General features: G+C 42.1%; 1 protein-coding gene across 1 annotated transcript; it reads left to right on the top strand.

Annotated features, from left to right (window-relative positions):
• Nucleotides 1-1,588: 1,588 nt before the first annotated feature.
• Nucleotides 1,589-26,185, top strand: LOC311432448 (uncharacterized protein; the record flags this gene model as incomplete). The annotated part of the gene is made up of 14 exons (XM_084510898.1): nt 1,589-1,733; nt 2,246-2,469; nt 4,058-4,442; nt 5,516-5,687; nt 6,499-6,677; nt 7,467-7,563; nt 7,961-8,109; nt 19,750-19,792; nt 20,996-21,112; nt 21,709-21,874; nt 22,758-23,142; nt 24,094-24,265; nt 25,334-25,512; nt 26,085-26,185. The coding sequence occupies exons 2-14, from the start codon at nt 2,293-2,295 to the stop codon at nt 26,183-26,185; spliced, it is 2,322 nt and encodes a 773-aa protein (XP_084367024.1). The 5' UTR covers nt 1,589-1,733; nt 2,246-2,292.
• Nucleotides 26,186-26,357: the final 172 nt, after the last annotated feature.

The raw sequence follows: 26,357 nt of genomic DNA, 5'->3' as shown, positions 1-26,357 counted from the left end.
ACTCTGCAACTAAAAACGACAAGGTTGCAGTGGGATTGCTCGGCACCTGGCGAGCAGTCTGAGGCCTTAAAGAGCCATGTGGAGCCACAGTCAGAAACGTGTGGTCTGCCAGACAGTGAGGGAGCTGCGGGCTCCTTTACTGATCCGACTGCGACGCCATCGGCCCCTCTGCTGCTACAGCCATCGAAGGCTTTTGCTGTTACGCCCCCTGCTGACCTGAACGTGCCTTTTGACCCAGGCCCTATTGGCCCTGAAAAGGAGATGGATATGCTTTTCTTCGATCTGGGAAGAACGGGATACATAAGGCCCGAAGACCGAGTTGCTTGACAACTTAAAGCGAGACATGTTGTTCAAAAGGAATGGAAAATGGAGACTGTTAAGTCATGGAACTTAAAGGATTGTTTGTTACCTTTTTTGATTGTACATATGTATAGGCGTGCTCGGGTTTAGTATGTAAAAGCAATGTTCTGTATATTTAGAATGTTTGATGTTTGTATGTGCGGTGGAGCGTCGACTCCCCGCACACCCAACACTGTTTACTTGCCTTTTATAAATATTCCTTTTATAAATATTACTAAATTCAGATTGAGTTGAGACTTAATTTATAACAGTAATAAATTATATTAATCTCCCTATGCTGAGTCTGTTTTGCGCGTTACAATAATTGTTGAGTGATCTTCCTGTCCTTATCTCAACCTTTGAGCCCTTCTCATCATATTTTCTCCCCCTTTCCCTTTGAGGAGGAGGAATGAGAGAGCGGTTGTGGTGGAGCTTGGCTGCCCATCTGAGTAAAACCACCACAGCCTCCCACGACCAAAAGGCTGGTACCTGAACATACTGGGTAAATATTTAGGTTGAAGTTATCAGTAGTGAAACCAGGACAATTGCATTACCAGCATTAGGTTTCGAAAGAACTGAGTTGATATTTGAGAGAAGGCATCTCAGGCCTATCTTTTTGGCTTTCACATATACATGTGAAAGCCAATATATATGACTTTATCTGAAAGTCATATATACATGTATATGTGAACTCTTTCAAAAGGTTAGCTTGCAGCAGGCAAGGAGAAATGAAATGCATATTTTCAACACAATCCACACAAACCTGAACTTGTGCTTTGGAGAATAGTCCTAGAAGGGTAGGTGGAATTTGTACCAAATTATTTTCCACAGAATTGCAAAACTCTCTCTCTCTCTCTCTCTCAAAAAAAAAAAAAAAAAAAAAAAAGGTACCAAAAGGTGCTTGTTCTACAGTATCAGAAAGGATGTCCTTTCTAGAAAATTAAGTTTCAAAACTGAGAGGAGAAGTTAGGTTCATTTCAGATAAGGGCACTCTTGTTTCATATGGCCTCACAGAAGCAAGTGGTGATCTCCCACCCGGGAGCCAGGCTGTGTCAGTTTTCTGCCGCATGTCGTGGTTTTCTCTGGAAGTGTTCAGAGACTTTTCCAGATATATGTACCCTCCAGACAAAACCAGGCAGAGCAAGAGTTAAGCAAGCGCATGTAGCAGCCAGGGGCTGAAATTTCCGTGGGAGGACGTGCCCCTGCTGGCGGAATGGAACTGCAAGCAGCTATTGGCCCTGGCACGGAGGTGGCAGAGGGGGCTAGGGGCTGCGTGTTGCAAGTAACCAGGAAATTGCTCGGGTTTGCTTCCTCCGGGAGCCGCGAGATTTAGCTGTGAAGAAAACATCGTCAGAAAGGAACCGGTCCAGATTAATTCTTTGGTGGTTATCAAGGTAATTAGTTTTCTTCTGTAGTTAAGTAAGTGGGAGGAATTTATTCTGGGTAAAATACACTGTTAATTTCAATTGAAAGCAGAGAGAGGAAAAAATGTGGAGGTTTGTTTTGCTACGATTCGGCTAAATAAAGTCATAGAGCAGTGACAGTCAATGAATCTGAAAGTAAGTAGCAAATCAAGCTCCAAATAAGAAATAAGGCTAGCGTAAGAAAACAGTGACACTGAAGTTAATAACTACAAGTAGTCCTGTTTATTTGCCTATTTGTCTCAATCAGTCACATATTCAGAGTTTTTTTTTCTGCAGTGCAAGGTCCTGAACTTGATATCAGTGCACATACATTATAACAATATGTTATATCTGGTTATGGATGTATAGATACATGAAAGCAGATAATTTTATGTAAATAGAAAATGAGTGGAGAGACAGCTTAAAAAAAAAAAAAAAAAAAAAAAGTCGGCACTACTGCAGATGATACTAGTCCAAAACCAAAATTGTCATATGCTTAACAGGTGTTACATTTAGCACACTGGACAAGACATCCTATATCTGAATAATTATGCTCAGGAGCAAAGCATTCAATCTGTTAAAATCTATTCACTTGATGGCTGGCCAGCCAAATTTGGCTTATAAAGGTATTCATCCAGTTATTGCTTCACATGGACATCGCCCTCACAGAAGTGTGGCATACAGACAGAGGTACAAGACAGGTGCAGGTAGTGCTCCTCAGACCAAGGTTAGTATCTGGAGAGCCCCTTTCCCTCTTCAAGATTTCCTTAAATGTATTTACAGTACTGCTATCAATATAATTTTTTAATATTGTACTTGGTACTTGCAGAAGCCCAGTTCTTGAACCAAGGCTGCAGTCTGTTCCTGTCCACATCAAACATGGCTGAAACCGTGGCTTACTCAGTGTATCCACAGTAATGAGCAGAGTAATTATATGTGACTTAGCCTGTTTTGTGTGAACAAGATGGTTTGTTTAAAGTTAAATCAGCTCTTGATGTGTTGTACTGTGGCTTCCCTATGAGTCTATAAACTTTTCCAAAGTTTAGAAAGTGCTTCTAAAATAAACGTGGGTTTGACTATGACCATCATGAGTGGTATATTTTACCAGAGAAGGAAATGGTGATGAAAGCAAATGGCTTAACACAATCCTGCTCTACTGGCATCTGCCAGCCAAGTGAGCATGTCCAGTACCTAAACAGTTTTCAGTTTTCCATGATGTAACTGCAGAAGATTTAGTTGCCACCCAGTCTGATTAAGCTTCTTCAGTAGCATCACAAAGCTGGATAATGCTGTCACAATATGACATTAAATCTTGTATTTTATTTTATGGGTCATTTCTGGAGAATTAAATCTAATTTCTCCTTCTAAGGCCATGTTGTGTGATACTCTAAGAAATACACAGACTACAGCTGGGGAAATTTGGACAATTTTCACAACCATGTTGGGCTGGCTGATTTCAAAAGACTTCAGTTGGCAAGAAATAGATGAGATATATTTAAGAACTCAATATTTTTTTGCTGTATGGTTGCAGGATACAATATATTTGCATGGTCTGTTGCAGGCAAGACTGGTCTCAAAAATTCCTGGGCAAGGGAAAAATTCTAGTATGAAGGACTGTTATCAGTGGGACTTAACACTGTCACCTTTAGTGCTCTTCCCCAGTGGTTCAGCATGTAGGCACGGGTGTACAAAAGATTGACTTTTACTGCTAAATTTTGCAGGAGGTAAGTTCAGGTGAAGGTATTTAAAACATTGAAGGCAAGCAGTGTAGCAGTTGTCCAAGGATGATCCTTCATTGCACAAATTTTTTAGACCCGAACCATTCAAGACAGATGTCTGTCAGACCTGTCTGAGCCCCAGTGCCTCGCTACACTACCTACAGCTTCACCAGCTGTAATCAATAGACAGGAAGCTTTCAGCAATTTTCTAGCAGAAGTTTCATACCACTGTTCATATAATAAATTTGTGAATAAGACTGAGAAGCTACCAGATTTGTATGAAATCAGTATGAATTTAGGACTAAAATGAAACTATAAGAGCACCTTGTAAGAATTAAACTGGACTTAGATCCAATGGGGTGGATATTCCTTGGTGTTACAGCCTAATTCAGCACTTAATGAAGATACTGGAACATTTCTAATGTAAGAGCATGCTAGTATCACGTGATAGTGGATTTATTCTGTATTATTAAAAGGAGTATTAGGTTCCATTACCTTCCTATTTTACAGATGTGAATTTAAATGATTGATACATCGTCACTGTTTTAAGGATGTTCTACTAAACAACAGCGTATTTCTCCTATTCCTCTATTGTAGGCCATGTCAGAACAGGAGTTGCCGGGTCTTTTGATTCTGGATATTGGAGGAACTTATGGTGTGCAAGAAAATATTGTAGCACTTTTGAAAAAACACTTTTGCCTTATCACCATGAAGGAGTTTCTTGAAAACAAAAAAGAAATGAGCAAAAAAATCCAGTCCGTTTTTGTGTCTGAGTGCAGGCCAACTGTTGACCAGGAACTTCTAGAAAGTTTGCCTAATTTAAAGGTAATTGGAAACTCTGGGGTTGGAGTGGATCATTTAAACTTGAAAATGATTTCTAACTTTGGTGTGAAAGTCACCAATACCCCACATGCCGTTGCTGACTCTACAGCAGATATAGGAATGGCCTTGATGCTGGCCTCTGCCAGAAGACTAGTTGAAGGTAATATTTTAAATCTTCCTGGATCTTATGTATTTCTTTGGCATATCTCACATTCCTATGTTACAGATGATCTGTCAGAATCGATATTGGGGATGCCTTTACAAGAAAAAAACTTTCTGAGGACTCTGTTTTCAGAGGCCTCTTCTTTTCTCATGTCCCACTTCTCTTTAAGGCAATAGTGACAAGAGTAAGACTGTTTCAGTTGCATCTCTAGAGCAGGAATGAGTATAGCACTTCATTTTTTCCTGTTTCTGTGAAGAGTTTGTCTAAACCAATGGGTTTTATTCTGAGAGTAGTACCAGCATTATTAGTGAAATAGCTGATAATCCTTTTGATAATGTTATTCCAAACTGCACCACCAACCTTAAGTTATGTGCCTAAATGTAGATCCTTTCTCCCCATGCCCTTGCTGTGTAATGCCCTTTGAGGGAGGAAGGTGTCAGTAGAGACAAGAAAGAGAGACAACAGAGACGAGATTGCCTCTGTCTTGAGACTCAGAATTTCTGTTATCACTGCTGCATACCTGAGTATGAAGTTACTCCTCTTTTCCCTTGATGTTTACCACTGTTGCATCTTGCTGAACCTCGAGTCTGATGTATAAAGCCTCACAGAGATCCCTGGCAGAGCTGGAATCTGCGGTGTTCTTTCAACCCCACTCAAGCGGTACAGCTGTTTTGGTTTATGGTCCAGCAGATAGATGGTGAGATTTGTCCCTGCTAAAAAAATGTGAAGTCAATGCTTGTGGGGTGGTAAATGACCCAGAAGCTAGTTTTGATCTTCAGAAAAAATATTCCAGTCACTAAAGGTTAATTTCCTGAGGAGGCAGTTCCTCCCAGGAGGATACCACCTTCTGGAAGCCCTTCTGTGTCACTGGATCCGGTCTTGGCTGTTGCAGGGAATGGCACCATCCAGGCCTGTCCATAAACTGGTCAAAATTCATCTTTAAATTAGTTAGGACATTTTTTAAACAGTATTTCTGAACCCTGCTGTAACAGTGAGATATTTTTTTTCCTCTGATTCCCATCCTGAATTTATGATTGGTTTGTACCCACTCAGCGTGTTTTTACATTCAGGCTCCCAGATAGCAATTTCTCCACACACAAAGTATTTTGCTGTTGACTGGCTGGGAGTTGAAGTTTCCAGGGCGACTCTTGGGATCATCGGGATGGGCAGAATTGGGTATAAAGTGGCTCAGAGAGCCAGAGCCTTTGACATGAAGATCCTGTACCACAACAGGAAGCAGAGGTAAAAATGTTTATTTCCTGTGTGTAGTTAAATTAGTCTGGGGGCAGTGTTGGAAGCTCTGGTCTGTGTCCCTGTTCTTCGTAGTCATTTGTGACAGTTGTAAGCCACACGAGGAAATATCACCGTGCCTCCACATCCTCACTTTGCTTCCCTGCTGCTCCTGCTGGGAAACACCTCCTCCTCACCTTTGTGCTCACTCCTCTCTAGTTAGCTATTTGTACTTTTGGAGAAAGGGTTGTGCTAACCTTTTTTAAGGTGAAGCTGAGGCAAACCAGACCCTGTCCTGCCAAAATTTTCTCTCAGGCTTCTGGCAACATCCCTGGCCCAGCCCAGGCTGTCCCTCAAGCTGTCACCCCTTTCCTCAGCCCAGACAGTTCAGTCACCACACTAATGCCAAGGATCTTAACTTCACATCATTTTATAGTTTCTTTCTTTTCTTCCTCTTTATCCCTTTTCCACCACAAGACCTGACATGTCAAGCAAAGAGAGAGTCTACAGGAACTGTATAGGCACAGAAGCAGGAGAGAAAGAAACAGGGGCCTTCTGCATATCCAGCCCCCTATACCTAATATCACCAATGTGCTTTGATTTCATATTTATGTAACTCCACCAGTGTCCTACCACTCCTCAGTCCTGTTGGTCTTTCTAGGCCACATCCTTCCCTCCCTTCTGCCATCTGTTCTTATCAATGTCTTTTCCGTTATTCTGGCCTCTTAATATTTAGGCTGCTCAAGTTCTTTGTTAGGGTTGATTGATTGTTAAAGCCGATTCAAAGTATTTGTGTCAAATTGGGTATGCATTTTTCCTTCAGAAGAAAGGAGGAGGAACAGGCAGTTGGTGCCCACTACTGTGAGAAGATGGAAGACTTGCTGCAGCAATCTGACTTTGTTATGCTGGTTGTGAACCTGACTCCTGAGACTCACAAAATGATTGGGAAAAAGGAGCTGGGGCTGATGAAACCCACAGCCACTCTTATAAACATTGGCCGAGGTAGGAATATCTACCAGAACTGGTTATTGTTCCATAGTTAAGGTTGTGTTTTACCTGATTACGTTGGCATTCCACACTCCAGCGTCAGTCTGTGATATCCCTGTGTTGTTTGAGTCACAAAAGAGCTGGAAATCTACAAATTAATGACTTACCGTAATTCAGATACCATGTGTTCAAAGGTTCTATGGAGTATGGAAATATTCAGCAGTTGTTCTGCATCTCTGTAGCCTTAACTTGAAGACATCTTTTTTCATAGCGGAAATAACATTATTCCTCATGAAAGGTTGAATGATGAATGGGGTACAAAGGAAAACATAAGCTTCAACTGAAGCAGCTATGTGGAAAAGAAACCTGACATTGGATTACAGATCTGTTGGTACTGAACAAGTATATGTAAGAGCAGACCTGGAGAGACTATAAATCAGTAAACAAAACAGATAAAAGAGCGAAAATCTCAAGGGAATTAAGTTATTTTCTACATATAATAACATAGGAAGCATTACTATAGAATAATACAGGAAATAGGCATCAAAACGAGAAAAATACTAAGATCTCTGACATCCCAGGAAAAAACGTATATGTTAGACCAAAATACACCTCAAATTAAAGGTTAATAAATAAAATCTCATTATGTTTCCTTTGGTTAATGGTTATTAGACAGACATTCTAGTTTCTAACAAAACAAAGATCCTTTAATTTTTCTCACTGGAGTCTTGAGACCTTTTCCCGCTGCCAGGTAAAAACGCGTTCATTAACTTGTCATGATAGAAAGATATTATTTCAATACAGGTGCACTTATTGATCAAGACGCATTGGTAGAAGCTCTCCAGAATAACGTAATCAGGGCTGCTGCTCTGGACGTGACATACCCTGAGCCTCTGCCAAGGTAGAGAAACCTGTTTTCCATTCTGTTAATCTGAAATGTTTTAAACTGTGAGCAAAGGTGTGCTCATAATCTTGATCTCTATGGGGAGTCTCTCACTGTTTAAGAGCAGAACCTCAGTTTATCTTGCACAATCACAAGTAAATGACAAACTGTGCCCCCTCCCCAAATCTAGAAGTTCTTTGCCAACCTGACTGACAAGCTAGACAACAACACCAATACAGAGGAAGAACAAATGGGAAGCGAGCTTCCCACAGTTTTCTGCCCGTCCTGTGTGTGTGGCACCTTTACCTTCACATGCCATTGCTGTTTCCTGAGGTTTGGTCCTTAACAACTAGCATGTAACAGCAACAGAGTAAATTCCATGTGTAATGCATTCTGTTTGTTCTGTTTCTTGCAGAGATCATCCTTTGTTAAAATTAAATAACATCATTATAACCCCTCACATTGGAACTGCAACAGTCCAAGCCGTCCAGATGATGGCAGAAGAAGCAATAGCAAATATGCTGGCTGTTCTCAATGGTCAACCCATTCCGAGTGAAGTGTTTCCCAAATGATGTGGGCCAGATGACACTGCTAAATCTCTTATCTATAAGAAGGCACTATTTCCTACAGTACCACTTTTAATTTTTTTAAAAAAAGTAACTGTTTCTGCACTGATGATGTCATGATACTGCAAAGCTGTCATCTCACTCGACTTACCCCGTATTGTCATTTGCAATTCTGAAAAATAAAAAATTGATAATTTTTTTGAAGGTTTTAAACTGAGCAGTTATGTGCTTCGATATCTTCGTTATTTCAATCAGTATCCATGCGCTGTTCCTCGTACTTGCACGAACAATAATGATAAGCAAGTGCATTGAGCAGTTAGCATGAAACTCTCAAATATATTTAAGGTGAATTGAGCATTAATACCCTACAGAAACATTACCATATCCCGAAACTCTTTTTAGCCAATATTTCAATATTCTATTTGGATGTCAAAACTCTCAACAAAGCAAACTCCTTTGAAATTATTTTAGTCCTAAGGTTTTCTACTGTAAGAAGAACTCTGCCTCATCTACATGTCAAATCAAAGTGAAGCCAACCACTGAAAAAATATCTTTGATTTACCTGACAGGATCCTCACAGTAAATTTAGTTCCTCTCTGCAGACAGCAATTATGTGTTTGTTTGTTTTTTTTTCTTTGTTGAGCATGAAACAGTGGTAGTTCTAGCAGTGAAATCAACTGGATGAGGGCACAGCCTAAAGCAAAATTTGTGATTAGGGCTAACTTCCAGCCAAAGGCTTTTTTTTCTTGCATTTGCCTTCCTATCAGCAAGCAATACAATTAGAAAATGCAGTAAAATATTTGTAACCTCCATACAACCATGAAGACTCTTCATTATTCTGGAATACGGTCAGCCTTCTTGATGTGATGGTAAAATGAAGATTTAGCACAGTAACTTTAGACAAGCTAAGAGCAAGACATTCACATGCAAATAGTGAAATACTGCTAACAAGGCAGCAGTCGGCATTGCTATAGGGGATTCCAAGATTTTCAGACCTTGAACACTGCCCTGCCCTCTCCCCACTGCCAGCTCTTTACTGAATTGCTATGGAAAATTCATGGTGACTGTAAAAGGTCTATTTTTTTTTAAACAGCTGTCTATTCCCAGACTGCCTTTAACCCTTAAACAGATGGTCTCTGATTCCTGAAGGGGGAAAAAAAATAATTCAAGTGCTTAAATCCTTGTTTGAAAATGCTTGCTTAAGCAACTATTATATTGTTAATTTCTGATCGCCTCAAGAGAAAGCGCTGCAGTTAAGAAGTCACTGGTGTCTCTTCAGGACATGAAGCTGCAAAAGTCTCTGCAATAAAACATTTAAAAATTAACCTGTAGCACAAAGTTCATGACAAATCTATGCAATTTATTTTCAGGAAATGAATTTATTTTCAGGAATTTTAAGATTTGGTTCAACGTAAGATATTTAGACAGAGTAATTTATGATCTCAGGGTAGGAAAGGAGATTTGTACACCAGAATACTTACGGTCTGAAATTCAGTAATTAATCAGAAATAATTGCATGTTTTGACCCTGGTGACAGTGATATAAAACTTTACAGCCCCTAAGGGACAGAACTTGTTCAGACTTCACTATGTGATACTGGGGTGTTGTTTTTTATTTTGTTTTGGTTTGTTCATTTTGCTTCTTTGTTGTAACACAGTGAAAACTCAATAACTAGTTATGAAGCAGGTATTCTTCATTAGGGCACCGGGTGTGGGAGGCGTCGCTCCACCTAACACACACACACCAAGGGTTACTGGCAGTGTGCTTATATTAGTGGGACAAATACATATTCAACTCATTTCCTGTAAGGCTCTTGCATATTCAACTCCGAAGATTCATTAACATAGGTTCCCGCTTCTATTCGCATGCATACTGGAGTCCTTGGGTGGTCCTCCAGTGTACTCTGATGGTCTTTTGATGAAGGCCAGAAGTCTTCCTTGCTGCTAAACTCCTGACCTTTCCTTTCTTTGACAGACTTCAGCAGTCAAGCCAGTTCTTGCTGGTTCTATTATCTATGCATACAGTCTTTTACATACAATTATACAACATACAATTGTGCTAGCTAAGACCTACAGAATCAACATCCTTTATCTTGTTCCCTGTCTCAGTTGCATATAATTGATGGTATACTAAAAGGGGTGATTTCTTTTCTTGGCTCATTTACCTCTCTGTTCAAATATGTGGTTTATAAGATTTCTTGTCACAGTTGTCATGAAACAGGACAAGAAAATGATGATTCTTTAAAATGTCTGGAAATAATTATGTGCAATTCTTCTGATACTATGTCTTTCTTCTTTGTGCAGATTATGGAAGGAGGAGTGCTCTCTGGACTTTTGGTAAATGAAATTGGTGGAATACCTGGGATACTTGCATGGCCACATGGAGTTTCTGAAAAAAAACACAATTCTACCTCATCACTGTGATTATAGTCAGTCTGAGTGACTGAAGAATTAGAAAGGGAATACTTAGGAAAATCTGAGGACTGATTAAATGATTGCTGATCTGATCTTGAGAAAACCTTGTTTCTCTTCAAGTCCGTAAGAACTTTGCCAAATATTTAACTGGATTGTGAGAAACACTCCGTAGCCAATAACTTAGGCTCAGGCGAGGATCTCAGTGAAGTAGTAATTTATTCGCGATTGCAATGGCGGGCGCCCCACAAGCAGGAGAGAGCGCATCTACTAGTTCCAAAACACAGTTTATATACCTTTTGATGGCAGGACCCTCCCCTGTTTCCCCACTGAGTGGGTAATCCAGATTCACAATCTATCTGATGCTTCACAAACAATGCATGGCCTTCAGTCGCCGGCCTGTTAAATTTCAAATTTCTTTTGACATTTTTACTGCTTGAAGTGGTAATGTTTCTTCACTTATCTGACTTGACTTGACACCGTGATTTTCACCTAATTGTCCTAAGGAGTCTGATTGTCTGCATTTTACAAGGTCGCCTGCTAAACTTTCTTATCACTGTAAGCATATCTCAGTACCACATTCCCTCCTTCTAAACAATGTAACTCTGCAAAAACAACATTTCTATTCCCACAATTCCCCCCTTTTCTTTTTTTATAATCTGTTGATTTTTGCAAAAACTCTTTTTATTTTTATTTATTTATTTATTTTAAGTGTAATTTGGTAAATATCTTCCTCTTCTTCGCTTTCTTTGCTCTCCATTTCCTCTAATATCATTTTATCTGAGTAGGGTGGTGGATCTATGGTCATTTGTTTCAATAATGTGGTTTCAATTAACCACTGGACAAGTCCCCTTACACAGGGGACTTACACAGCCAATAGCTGTCAAAACTCCTGCTACTACAATCAAGGATGTAAATATGGACATTACCATCCCTTTCCATTTACCAAACCAAGATTTCAACCATCCTGTGATGGAAGTGTCTGCTCCCGAATTTTCTGCCAATTCATTGGCAAGGGTAGTAAGCCCTTGCAATGCTCTTGTTACTGTGCCATCCGGGGCAGTATTGTTACGGATAAAAGTACAACGGTTGCCCAGCATCACGCATACACCACCCTTCTCCACGAGCATCATATCTAATGCTATCCTGTTTTCCCAAGCCATTTTGCTGATGGCATCTAGTTGTTCAGCGATTCCTCTCATCGCATCCTTGGTATAATTGATGAATCTCTGCTGATTATAATAGAAATAATTAATCCAATCCACATTTTTATTGATTGTTACCCACCAGAACAGTAACTCAAACCCTGCAGCAATTTAATTTCTGGCTTTATGTTCATCCGGAACTCCTCTAGGTACCCCAATAGAATCTATGTATACTCTATCATCAAATGATATTCCTAAGCCTCCTTTACTTCTGGGTATTTGTGATGTTTCTCTTTCAAATGCCAGGGTGAAGGGTATAGCTGATTGAACAAGTGCACAAGTGCCTTCCCAATTAGATGGTAGGGTGGACCGTAAGATCTTCCCTGCACCGTACCACCAGAGATCTGCCCTGGGGATCTCCAGTCTTGAGCAGTTTCCCATCAAGTCCTTGGTAGCACAAGGCAAATTCTCCCAGATGCCAGGTAGCACTCACACCCTGCCGTGAGAGGCAAGCTGTATGGTTACCTATAGCTGTAGAGAATGCAGGGGGAACTGTGATATAGTTATCATGCAAGAAACAGCAAAGAGAGACTTACAGGCCTCATTTCCCCAGGCAGTCTTTTCTTGGTACAATGCAATCATACATCGCATCCCTTGGGAGTCTTTGGTCCACCCCCATGGGAAGGGCACTATCTGGGCAATCGGTCATCCCGAGGCACAAGCATAGCAGTAGCTACGATTGAGACTCTGGACAGTATATTTGACCCATTCTATCCAGGCATTCACGTCCCCATACCCTGTTTGAATCTCAAATGTTTGAACTGCCACATTTCAGAGGGCCTCCTGTTTACTCTCCTGTTTTCTCCTTGAGTTTCTCCCTTTCTCTGATGGCAATAGAGGATTGTTTCCATACAGCTATTCTCAATCTGGCTGTTGTGTCTCTCCCAGTTATTTGTTCTTTCTGCTCAATTGTCATTGGGCATTTAAATCTCCACAAGCTAACACCTCACAAGCATCAAACGTGACGGCTTGTGGTACATAACCCTCTGTCACAGTCACTCATATTTTGATGGGGTATCCCGTTTTTGCTATTATCTGGTCATGCCTTTTCCAAGTTACCAATTGACCAAGGCCTTCTCTGAGGCCTAGAATCACTAAAAACAAAATTAGTAATCAATTTTTCCCTGTCATTATTTTTAAACCTTAGGTTTCCAAATAATTATCGATACAAAAATAAGATGTACACTACTACTATAACAACCCCCCCCTTGGGAGCACTGCAGTTCGCTATAGGTCTGTCCTTTCTCTCAATCACAAGTCACACTCATTAGTTACCTGTGAAAATAAAAGGTTAGTTTACAATTGTAAGCTCTTATCCTGCTCAGAGTCCACTACGAGATTTTTCTCTTCAATTTCAACTTCCAACAAGTCTTTTGTAGGAACAGCTTCCCAGGTACTAGCGTCGACAGATGCCTTCACTCAAGTATAGTGAGTCCAACCTTTTTCCGCAATTCTTACGGCTGTTTCAGTGGTCAGTAATTGTCCTTCCCATTCAGGCCGGAGTTGACTCTTTCCAGGTCCGAATCAGGACCCAGTTTCCTGGATGATGGTGGTGAATGGGGAATTCCAAAGGTGGGGTTTGAGCCAACAACCCACAGGTCCTGAGAGATGACAAAGAAGAAGACAACCCCAGAATACAGTTCTTAAGGAAACTCTCTTATTTTGAATTGTGGTATCTCATCCCTTCTGCCCAGATAGGGTAATCTGAACAGCATCTCATATGGTGAAATTCCTATATCCTTTCTTGGTGCTGTTTAAACCTGTAGGAGTAAGCATTTTACCAAAGGAAGTTGGGTTTCTAACACTAGTTTAGTTAATTGCTTCTTTAATGTCTGATTCATTCGCTCCACCTTCCCAGAAGAGGAGGGGTGCCAGGGGCTGTGAAAATCCCACTCAATCTCTAAGGCCTGCTTTAACCCTTGCAGTAAAGCTTACACCCATCTAGTCACGTGGTCAATTAGGACAAACAAGTAACTCAGTAAAGTTTACCTGTATACTTTGGAAAGGTCAAACCCCTGGCTCCCGTCCCGCTCTAGATGGGTTACAGAACACCTTTTTATTTACCTTTTGACATATGGTACATCCTCTACATATGTGCTTCCCTAAAGTGTATATTCCTACACAGACATACTTTCTTAGCACAACATCACACATTGCTTGCACCTCCTAATGACTCTTCTGATGTAAAACAGTTAATATTTGCCTCATTATCACTTTATTCAGCATTTCTCTCCCATCAGGGAGTATCGATTTTCCTTCAGACTTCATGGCTCCTGATTCCTTAAAAAAATCTTTCTTTTAAAACTTTTTAGTTCTTTCTTAATTTTCAACAATTCCCTGAATCCTCTCTGCATTTATTCTGTTTTCCTTCAGACATTAGATGCCTTAAATACCTGACTTCTCTTTCTCCATATTGTAATTTATTTATTTATTTATTTATTAATACTCCCAAGCCCTGCTTTCCCAGAAAGTTGAATAGCTTGTTAGTAGCTTTCTTCACAACTCTTTTCTCCTGTCCTGACAATAGAAAATGATCCACATATCTGTAACATTAATACCTCCTTGGGAGGTTGTAATTGCTCCAAAATCTTTTGTTATTTAAACTGACCCAAATAGATAGGTGTCCCTGTAAACCCCTGAGGTAAAATTGTCCACCTATATTGTTGCTTCCGCCCCCATTTAAGGGTCTTTCCAGTCAGAGGTGAATATACATGTATGTTTGCTCTCAGGGCCAGAGAGCACTCCATTCATAACACTGTTATTCCAGTCTAACAATTTACTATTTGAATGCCCAATTTAATCATCAAATCCCTTCTCAACAAATTAGTCCTTGCCTTGGGTACATACAATAATTACCCAGTGATCATTTTATCCCCTAGTCTCAGCTTGGTATCCCCCCCAAAGTGGCACTGTTATCCCAGCCCCACTTTTTAGGGTTTCATTAGTTAATTTAATCCCTGATACTTTACAGGTCAGTAATGACCTAGCTGTTCCCCAGTGGATTGGGTTTGATGGCAAGGTTCGGGGGCTGTGAGTAGGGGGGTGGGAAACTGCAGTGGCAGCCCCCGTGAGAAAAACCCAGAAACCTCCCCGTGGCAGATAAGGGACAATTTCATCTGGCCCCACAGGGGCCCACTGCTGCCCAGAGCCAAGCCATGAGCAATACAGTCCGTGCCTCTGTGAGAGCACATCCACGAAAACAAACAAACAAAGAAACAAACAAAAACCTGCTGCTCAACAGCAGTTGGGAGAGCGAGAAACCCCCCCGCAGACACCAAAGTCAGTGCAGAAGGAGGGGGAGGAGGCGCTCCAGGCGCTGGAGCCGAAGCCCCCCTGCGGCCGCTGGAGAGGCCCCTGGTGGAGCAGGCTGTTCCCCCCCACCGTCCCCCTCCCCGATGCTTGGGAAACTGACCAAACACCACAGCAAATATGCAAATATACCAAAACTTCTAGACTGTTACTTAGATAATGCCTACATCCTCTTTCCCTGCTCATTCAACTTCAGACAGCTCTGTTAAATATTGCATGCCACACCTTTAACACCTTCAGCAACCCTTTTAACACTTCCTTCATCTTTCTCCAGACTGTACTTTTCTAATACCAGCACCAAAGGCTCAGTCAGGGTCCAACTTAATTCCATACCTTTTCCCTCCAAGATACTGAAACAACATATCAATATAGCATATTTCATCCCATTTTCCTTCTTTCCTCCTTCTTCCACTCCAGATATTCCTATTCGAAGTGGCCAGCCTGGCCACACTTAAAACATCTTATCAAAGCCTGTCTCTGCTAGGACTCGGGCCACAACACAGGCAGCCTTCTTTGCCTGCCATTCCTTCATCTCTCTTCCTCTCCTTTCCATCCTGGCCCTGACTCCCCCTGAAGATTTTCTTCATCTTTCTCCAACCCTCTGCCTCACTACCCGCTGCACTGTCAATACCATTAGTTTCGCTCTCTGCTTTTCCTTCTCATCTCCCCTCCGGACACACACCTCCAGGGCCTCCCGCAGGAGGGTCCCCCAGTGACTGTTCACTACATCCCCCCACCTTCTGAAGCATTTTCTGCATATTTTTCCAGGCTTTAATCACACAATGAACTTTCAAGAGCCCTTGGGATACTGGGTCATCAGGTCTCATCCCCAAGTACTTTCTCATTCTGACCCCAAGTCTCTCATATGATTTCTGTGTTGCACACTATTATTATTCCAGCCAGGATTGGCAAGTGGGTATTTCTGCCCTGCCGGTATTACCCCTGGTCCTGGAGGATGAGCTCTTTCCCATTCTTGTATAGCAGCTCTCCTCCTGATCATTCCCATTTCTTTCCCTCTAAACAACATACTTATAGACATAATTCCCTCCCCCAAGAGTATAAATCAGGTCGTAGGAACTGGTCTAATTGTTCAGCTAGGCTGTTGGGGTCCTTGAATAAAGACTTCCTCTCCTTCTTAAAAAGTCCTAACCTCTCTGCTGGTAAGGAGGAGGGGGTAGTTCACCTAAGAGGATACACAGTTAGTGTTAGTACTGTTAGTATCAGGGAAGGCAAAATTCTCAACATATCTTCTACCTTGTTCTAATTCTTGCCAGAGCCTAGAGTACAATACTTCTTTAGGGACAGTGTTAATTACAGTCCCTGTCTCCCTTCCTGGAGTGACTGCTGCTGCCACCAGTTCAATATTAAGATTATAGGGAGCATAACTTGGCTCCTTCTCTGAAAAAGGAATCTTATTGTTTACACATAAATTTAAAGCCTGAATTTTCATCAGACCCGTATTTTGGCCAAAATACTGCTGTTTCCTTAATTGATTCTTTTGTCCAGACTGATACACAATGTTTAACCTGTGTTTTTTTTTTTTTTTTTTTTTTTAATTACTTTTCTTTTACAATCCCTCTAATTTTGGGATTATGTTTCCAATTTCTTATCATTTTTCAGGAAGAACTATTAGTAGGCACTCCCCCAGGGATATCTCCCTGTCCCCTGGAACTCATATTTTCCCATTTTTCCTAACCCTCGCCAGTATGTGCTACAGAAATTTCCCTTCTGCAGTGTACCACACACCAACGTACTGAAAAATGGGGGTGTACCGCCAAGCACTTCCCCGTGCCAGCGTTACCGCACACCTATGAGTTTACCAGATTCCCTGGAACTCGTACTTCCCATCTTTCCTAACCCTCGCCAGTATGTGCTACAGAATTTTCCCTTCTGCAGTGTACCACACACCAACGTACTGAAAGATGGGGGTGTACCGCCAAGCACTTCCCCGTGCCAGCGTTACCGCACACCTGAGTTTACCAGATTCCCTGGTGTACTTCCAAGCACTTCCCCGTGCAAGGATTACCGTACACCAGATTCCCCTGGTGTAGTGCCAGCACTTCCCCGTGCAAGGGCTTACCATACACCAGATCACCCGACCCCCAAGGCAATACTTAATATTTCTTACCTTGGTCTGTGCACAGAGTTACCGGATCGATTCTTAAAAACCCGGAGTGCCTACCTTCTTCCTTTCCCCACTACTTCACGGATCCTGCCTCTTTAACCAGTCTCGGGCCCTCTGTCAGCTTTCCGCAGAACCGCCACCGTCGATGCACAGGACCGCTGAAATCAGCGGGGCATGCCTTCCTGCTGCTGCAGCGGTGGGGCTCCCCAGTAGGTGACTGGATCCCGGACGAGCCCCCAAATTGTGAGAAACACTCCGTAGCCAATAACTTAGGCTCAGGCGAGGATCTCAGTGAAGTAGTAATTTATTCGCGATTGCAATGGCGGGCGCCCCACAAGCAGGAGAGAGCGCATCTACTAGTTCCAAAACACAGTTTATATACCTTTTGATGGCAGGACCCTCCCCTGTTTCCCCACTGAGTGGGTAATCCAGATTCACAATCTATCTGATGCTTCACAAACAATGCATGGCCTTCAGTCGCCGGCCTGTTAAATTTCAAATTTCTTTTGACATTTTTACTGCTTGAAGTGGTAATGTTTCTTCACTTATCTGACTTGACTTGACACCGTGATTTTCACCTAATTGTCCTAAGGAGTCTGATTGTCTGCATTTTACAAGGTCGCCTGCTAAACTTTCTTATCACTGTAAGCATATCTCAGTACCACATTCCCTCCTTCTAAACAATGTAACTCTGCAAAAACAACATTTCTATTCCCACAGGATTTCACTCTTTATTACTTGCCCCTTTTAAATTGCACATCTGGGAATCTGAGCTTAGTTAGAGATTTGGCAGGGGGCTCTGATATAAAGGTGAAAAAGGTTCCCATGTACAACTTAAGACATCTGCAACCAGACTGGGTGAAGCCAAGAAGAAGAGTAAATATTTACTGCTATAGATCGTGACTTACCCTGAGACAGCTTTACTCCTCCCTGGTTGAAGGGAGAATCTGCAGTACTAGTACCACTGTCTTTGAGTGATTTTCGCCGTACATAGACTGCAGCAGAAGTGTTGCTGCTCTAGCTAGCTCTAGCCAAACCACAAGGATGGAAATCTCTAGCCATATTTGAAATTACTGTTACTTCAGAAATTATAACAACTGAGCAAACCCACATAGGAAAAAAAAATACTAGAAAACTCCCTCCTTCAGTTCTTGAGAATTTATAAAGTGATCTTTCAGAATTTATAAACCATAAAGAGAAAATAAAGCACAAATTATTATTTTTTTCCTGCTAGTCTTCAATACCTTCCTCTGTTTAATATGTTTTGCTCCTTGATATTCATCTAAGAGTGTAATGACGAATTATCAGTGCACAGTGCAACAAAAGAAAACTACCTATTTTAAAGTACATTTCCATGTTGTGTGCTGAAGCAAGATGCATTCTGAGTGCTACAAAACTGGGGTAATTCCAGTCTGTTCTTTTCCCGCTTATTCACTGTTTATTGACTCAGACACTAAAAGAAAACAACAAAATGGATATGTTAGGAGACACATGGTCCTAAGTGACACTGAAGTTATTTTCTTCATGTTACTTCTTTCTTTATTTCTAGATTAGGGGTGAGATAATTCAAAGTCATTCTCTTGCAATCAGGAGCAAAATGCTGTACATGTAGTCTCCTATCATTGCTTCCTTAGTTCCCAAAGTCCAGGCAGCTAAGTTTACAATGAACAGCAGAAATGGCAAGTACCATTTTTTACTGTGAAAAGTTCAAATTAAAAATCTCTGTCTACTTTGGTAATGTTTTGCATTGAACGCTTTATTTCATGAAAGTCCTGGAGCAGCCAGGGCCCATCATAAATTGCCAAAGCATTTTCTTGCTGATTCCTCTCATCACCGAATGACAGGCTTGCTGGATGATGGCAACAGGATGAGGACCAGCAGCACACTCAGAGGTCCCATGGATGAATTCTCGTGAACCTGACAACTCTGTTTTGAGTGATTACTGCATCCTGTGAGGTGCGCCTTTCCCACAGAGGATCCTGGAGAACACACCATGTGCTGACATCCTTCACAGTGCTTAGCCCACTTACAGGCACTAAAATAAGCCAATGGACCCTGCACCACAGTGGCTGAGAGGCAAGCGTGCAATCCATCCCCTGCAGTAGGACTTGCTACCTTGCAGAATAAGGGCCTAAACAGCCAGCTGACACTAAACACACTTTAATCTGCCACCGGTTTGTTTCATGGATGAGATAATCAGGCTGTAGGTGTTGCAGTGTGATCTCTTATTTCCCCATCAGGAAAGAGCAGGAACAGCAGGATGTTGGTGCCATTTACTGTAAAAAGATAGTTGCTTTGATCCAACAGGCAAATTTTGCAATGGTGGTGGTGAGTCTGACACCTCAGACACACAAGCTGATTGGGAAAGGAGAGATTGACCTGATGAAACCCACAGTTACTCTCATTAACATCAGCTGAGGTAATATTAAGAACAGTTCACTGGCCTGAGTACAAAACATGAGCCAGCTTCTGCTGTGGTGCATGCAGCACCATGCTGCATGAACCACACAGCTGGTGCATGTACTGCAGGCAGATCAGACATGGTGAAAATTTCTTCCTCTACCTTTCTGCTCTGTTTTCTGTCTCAGATTATTACCTGAAAATAGCAATCAGAGAGACTGTTATTACAAAGTAAGTGCCATAGTTGACCAAGAGGTGCAGGTGGTAGTTCTGCAGACTGTTTTTTTTGGGGCTGCAGCTTTGGACATCACCTGCCCGGATTCACTGCCCACGTTGTCATCTGTGCTTATTTCTCTTAAACACTGAGTGAGCCCCGCCAGATGCCCGGAGGCAGGGGTCTGGCAGAGACAGCCCCTACACTCCTGGCTTTTCTGTGAAAGTGCTTTGAATAAGAATGGGAGGCAGCCCAGATGCTGGGACTGATAACAGGCCAAAGGGAAGTGTAGGCAGCAGGAAACAACAGGAAGGAACTTGTGTGCCAGGGGAGCAGTAAACCACTCCACAAAATCACTTTTTAAAACTACATCGGTGTTTCTCTCAATTCTTTTATCTGAAGATGTAACATACCATGAATGTGTGGAAGTGGCTTGAATCATCACTCCTTCTTAGACCTGCTGTATTGTCCAAAATTTTCACTCCCCACAGGCTTGTTTCCCCAATACAAAGCTGAAGTATATCTTGGGCCCAGAGGCTATGGGCATGTCTACCAGCATGGTGCCTCATGGAGGCACTTTCTCAACATTTGACGCATAAATCCTGGATTTTTGCTTAAAAAACAGTAGCATCGCTTTGACTATTATTGTTTGGTTATTCTTTGGCTAATTGTGTTTTCATTTTGTTGATCCAAATTTGTTGATTTGATATATAAAAGGGTAACTATTGTAGTGTACTTTGAAATGTTCCCCCCCCCCCTTTTTTTTTTTTTACTTTCAGTACTAAAATTTGGTAGACTTTCTTCCTAGACTTATAGCTAGAGCAAACTTGTGTCTTCTGCTTTACAATGGTCCTTTGATCTCAGGCATCCTTGCATAAGCACTAAGTTAAAAGATCATCTATTATGCCTCATCAGCAGACTTGCAAGAGGTTGATGTGGAACATGGAATGTGTAAGCATTAAGTGTTTATTGCTTTTTTTTTTGTTGTTGTCTTTTGAAAGATCAAAAAACCCTGCTTATACTAGGAATCTGGTTAATACGCTTTAACTCTGTCTTGCTAGTTAATGAATTTTTAGTTTAAAGTCTAACTGTGCAAACTTGAAATCCATGTGAACAAATGTACTCCAAAGTCATCAACAGGATAACAGTTTATGGCTTTGTATAATTTTGTATAATTATTACATTTTTTTATTATCCTTTATCTCTTGGTTATTTTACAGAGGATCTTGTGTTGAACTTGATTGCTTCTCTGTTCAGCATATCCAAATGTGTTTGGTAGAATTGGAGGAGATACAATTGTATATGATTAGACCATCTCAGAGTGTTGCAGTGCTCAAGTAAGCCCAGAAGTTTGCGAGTGAGTTATTTCTCAGCTTGGAAAGAAAAGAGATCCCCTGGCCCCAGGCAGAAGGAGGGATTTCTGGCTCCTCAGCTGCTCTCACCACACAGGTCAGGTCCATCCTTGAGTGGCTGCTCGTCACCTTTATATTAGGGGGAATCACTCCAGCATGTATTTAGTGAACAAAATACTGAAACAATACTCAGCAGCCTTCATTACCTGTGATTTATGGTGCAAGTCACCATGACAGGAAAACGTTTACACATTTCTCATCTGGGATAGACACAGGACTGCCTGTAACAGGGGTGACAGCTGCCATGAACGACCACTCTTGGCCTATCCTGGCTCCTTAGATCTCAGAGGAGCACTGGGAGTATTCTCCATGCTTGCAATGAGATCTGTCACTGGCGTCTGCCGGTCAGAGACTCCTCACGCAGCGGTAACTCAAGCGCACATAGCTTTATGACCCACCAGAGGAACAGGACCATGCCTCCTACTCAAAGAGGGTATGGATGAAAGGAAAGCAAACATGACATTAATGCAAAATCTTCTTTATTCTGAAAGTATCAACAGCACAAAAGCAGCACGCTTCTGAAAAACCAAATACATATATGTACACGGTCTGAAGGCAGCAGCCGGGGCCACGGGCAGCCTGACCTCCTCCCAGGCACCTCTCCTAGGGGACAGCACCTCCTCCTGCTCCTCCTCCTTCCCCCTCAGCCCCGATTCTCCCCGGCAGCGGCGGCGGCGAGAGGCGGAGGTGAGCGCTGTGGGGGCTCCGGGCTGCCGGGGCCCGGCGGCGGCCGCCCCGCCTCAGGCGCCCGCAGGGCGGCCCCGAGCGCGGCGCTGCCTCAGCGGGGCCGAGCGGCCCCCGGTGAGAGGGGAGCCGGCCTGGCTGGGGGCGTCCCGCAGGGCCAGGGCCAGGGCGAGTCCTGCCAGGCGCCGGGCTGCCCTTCGGGAATGCTCTCGTCTTCAGCTCCACCTGCAGGCTCCTCGGGAAGGCGGCGAGAGTCCGCAGAGGGGGCTTCATGCAGGGCTCAGCCCACCCTGCTTGCTGAAACAGCCATGAAGTGCGTGCTGCAGGGCTGGGGGGAGAAGGAGGGTGCTCATCCCTCCGAGCAGAGGTGTCAGGATACTGAAGGAGATTTGAGGGGGAAGAAAAGGGCAATCTTACATTGAGAAAGTAAATTGCTAACTCCAGAGTCCGTAGTTAACAAATTGTAGTGGTTTTATTCAACAAGGCGTTTCCTGACATAATCTCATTCATGCTTTTTAATCGACGTGACTGCATAAATGGAAATTGAAAGCAGAGCTTGGGGGCTAAAAGATAGTTTTGAACTCTTATGGCCACATTCGTAAATTATCAAGATGCTGGCCTCTGAATGGACTGAACATTGAGCAGGTGTAACATATAGTAGCTCTTTTGGTCAAGTGTTAGCCTGGCTGGTATGCTAGAAACAATAATGTGTTCTTGTCTTATTACCAAGGCTGTGTAAAAATTGAACACAGAAGTTCTGCGTGTGGAAGTGACTGTCCTTAGCCAACTCTATCATCAAGTAAGAAAAGGCGTGTTGATTCCTATTTTTAAAAAAGGTATAATGACTCACTTAAGGAGATGTCCTCTTGGTTTCTCGTTTTTGTAGGGCATGGAGGATCAGAAGCTGCCTTGTGTGCTAATTGACTGTATAGGAGAGAAGCATGGAGTATATGAAGATCATGCTGAATTACTGAAGGAACATTTTTGTCTCATCACCATGAAAGAATATAACGAAAACAAGACAATTCTCGGCAAAAAGATCAGAGCTATTTATATGTGGTATCACAAACCAGTTATTAATGAAGAATTACTCCAGAATCTACCTAACTTGAAGATAGTTGCAAGCTCTGGAGTGGGAATAGACCATTTGGACCTGAACCTCCTCTCGCGCTATGGTGTGAAAGTGTCTAACACTCCATTTATTGTTTCCACTGACACTGCAGACTTGGGGATGGCTTTGATGCTGGCATCCTCCAGGAGGCTTGTGGAAGGTAATAACTGAAATGCTTTCGGCCTTTTTAAAGAAAAGCTGGCTGTTCAAAACATGGAATTAGAAAGTGTGTGCTGCTGTGAAGGTAAGCTTAATAGTAGCAATACAGAAAAATACGAAGATGGAGATGTTAATCTGTCATGCTGATGATGAGAACTTGCACATGGTGTATTCAATTTCTGAACAGATATATTATCAAGGTAGATACATTCCGTTTTCCAGATGGCCCTAAGTTCAGGCTTCTTCTCCTTCAGTCCATAGCCACTTACTCATTCTACATGTTCACTGCAGTCTTGCTTTTCAAGCTCTAATAAACAAAGTTATTTGCAAGGAACCCTGAAACCTGTCTTTGCCAAGCTGATAAGAATTTGAGTCATGATGAACAAACTGTCCAGAAATTTGTCCACCGTGCACTGTATTTCTTTTCTCTGTGAGCTATTGTGTTTCTGTAAGATGGCTGGGAAACATATTTTGGCTTCGCTGAAAGTCTTTTGATGGTACTACAATATGTATTTCATCAATTACACTATTCAGTGCCTACAGCATAGGTGATATCTGTGGCACTGTCAGTTACATTAGTGCTGGTGAAACTACCATGAGTAGGAAGCTGTATTGCTGAGATGCATTTTAATTGAACAATAATTTGTACTGCAGACAAAGAAAGATTATGAGTAGGTTTGGTGTTGTACATCAAAGTGAGGTTGCTGCTTTGGCCTTCCTTTCCCTGTCTTCCAAAAAGAGTCTGGATACACTTATATCCCAAGCAAGGAATCAATGTAAGAAATTGTGTTGCCAGTGCAGCATTTTTTGAGTCTTGTCCAGAAACACAATAGCATTATGTTATCGTTCCTCTGTTTCTGTATTGTGTTATGATAAAAAGTAACCAGATGCCAGGAGCCGTACAATTCTTTACATGACATTTTCCTTTTTTTTTTTTTTTCTTTCCCCTAAGGCTATCAAATGGCGGTTTCCCCTGACACTGAATATTTCCCTGCCAACTGGCTGGGGGCTGAGGTTTCTGGAGCTACTCTAGGGATCATTGGAATGGGCACCATTGGCTACAAAGTGGCTGAGAGAGCCAAAGCCTTTGAAATGAAAATTTTGTACCACAACAGGAAACAGAGGTAAAAACAGTTACAGCTCCATGGAAAGCCTACTTTGTCACTGCTTTTGAACATTATTCATAGCTTTCACTGACAAATTAATCTCATATGCCCCACTTGTTAGGATAGGATGATGTATTCTCTGCATTGCTGTTGAATATTGTAGATGTTAGGAAGCAGCGAGGGGAGCTGCTCCCTAAGTGATAACATGGCCAGCAGGGCAGAGGCCTCTCTGGCCAGGGCCCAGGTGTCCAGCACAGAGACCATGGCCAGGTTCATCCAAAAGTCCAAGCCATCAGGCAGGTTCATGGTGAGTGGGCTGGGCTGAGACCAAACCAGGGAGTTGCTGTGACATACATGTAGCAGGGATGCAGGTAGAAATACCTCAGTCATCCTTTTAGAATCAGCTGGCCACGAGAACTGGACTTGCCAGCCCTTTGTCTGTCTTCTGTATGAAACACACATGCCTTTCTGTGTACCTGTTTGTCAAGGCCTGCTCCCACATACCGTGCCTCATTTACTTCTGTGGGAACCTGGCGGGAGCAAGGCAATGCACGCCCTGATTTATCCTGATACGGATCAAAACGCTGTCTGATCCTACAGTAGGTAGTTTCAGTGAGACAGCGCTGATACTCATAGGAAGCAGAGTGCTGGTGACACAGATTTCTGAAAATTGCCCTGCCCTGCCTCATCTGTTTCCTCAGCAATTTTCAGATGAGTTACTTTTCACAGGGAAGGGAATTCATGTCAGACATCGGTTTTGCATTTGGGTTGGAAAAGAACCAATTCCTACATCCGGAAGCTGTGGTATAAATGCATTTATTTTATTATTTATTCATTGCATTTATGTGCATTTCTTACTTTCCTCCCATGGGTATAGTACTGCACATGTTTGTATAGTGCACTTGATATTGTGGGAAACAGAGCTTAAAATTTTTCCTTATTGAATTTCAGTCAGGTAATTAGCTAGCTGCTTCTTAATGAAAAAATGAAGAAGCATTTCCTCTAATGCTGATTTGAACTTTTCCTACAACTTGTTGCTTACGATTAGACTTTAATTTTCTCCTCCTCCCTTCCCTCCCCTCCCAGAAACAAGGAAGAAGAAAATGCTGTTGGAGCCATCTACTGTAAGAAGATAGATGATTTGCTCCAGCAGTCAGATTTTGTGATGCTAGCTGTGAACCTGACACCTCAGACACACAAACTGATTGGGAAGAGGGAACTACAGCTAATGAAACCCACAGCTACTCTCATTAACATCAGCAGAGGTAGGGTACAGTATAGATAACTGCCAGTGAACCATAATGTAGTTTTATTAAGTTTTTGTATCGAAAGACCTGGGAAAATCCAACTCCAATAAAGAGTCTGTTACTCTGAAATTTTCAATTAAATTTCTGATTACTAGATTATTTAGCCCATGGTCATATCTCAGCAAAATATTTAAGCATTTCCATAATGAGTAAGTACGTCTCTAAAATGTTACTGAGTTTGGAGTGTCAGAAGCCTGTGTGTATTTATACAATGTCTGACTTAAGCATTTTATTTTCTTCTCTACTTAATGCAGTGTGCTTCCTAACATAGATCTAGGTGACAAAGCTCACTCTGAAGCCTGGTGCTGTACTTTACTTTATGCTGCTACATCCTGCCTTTTAAAATTCCCAATTGTCCAACTCTGATGTGTGTACCCAAGCTTCCTCCTCCTGGTTGAGCACCCTCTGCTGCTATTTCTGCTTTGTGAACATCACTAGCTCTACAATTTGCTTAACCATCATGCCAAAAAAGATGGTGAAAGAACTGTGTGGAATACAAAAATGAGAGTATCTTTCTTACTGTAACCTAGGTCTGGTTGTAGATCAGGATGATTTGGTGGAAGCCCTTCAAAACAAAGTTATTAAGGCAGCTGCTCTGGATGTGACATATCCTGAACCTTTGCCAAGGTAGGGCATGTAATTAAGTTAATGTGTGTGCATACAAGTTTATGGGCATGTGAGAAATTACATAATCTTGTTAATAATCCTGTACATAATGCATGTGCACTAGTCCTGCCGAAATGATGTCCCCAGTCCTTCTGTAGCAGCCAAACAAAATCCATGCTGACTCATTTGGAAGATTT

This window comes from Aythya ferina, assembly GCF_964211825.1.
Source record: "Aythya ferina genome assembly, chromosome: 2".
NCBI classification, from domain to species: domain Eukaryota; kingdom Metazoa; phylum Chordata; class Aves; order Anseriformes; family Anatidae; genus Aythya; species Aythya ferina.
This window is presented reverse-complemented; position numbering and strand designations above follow the sequence as displayed.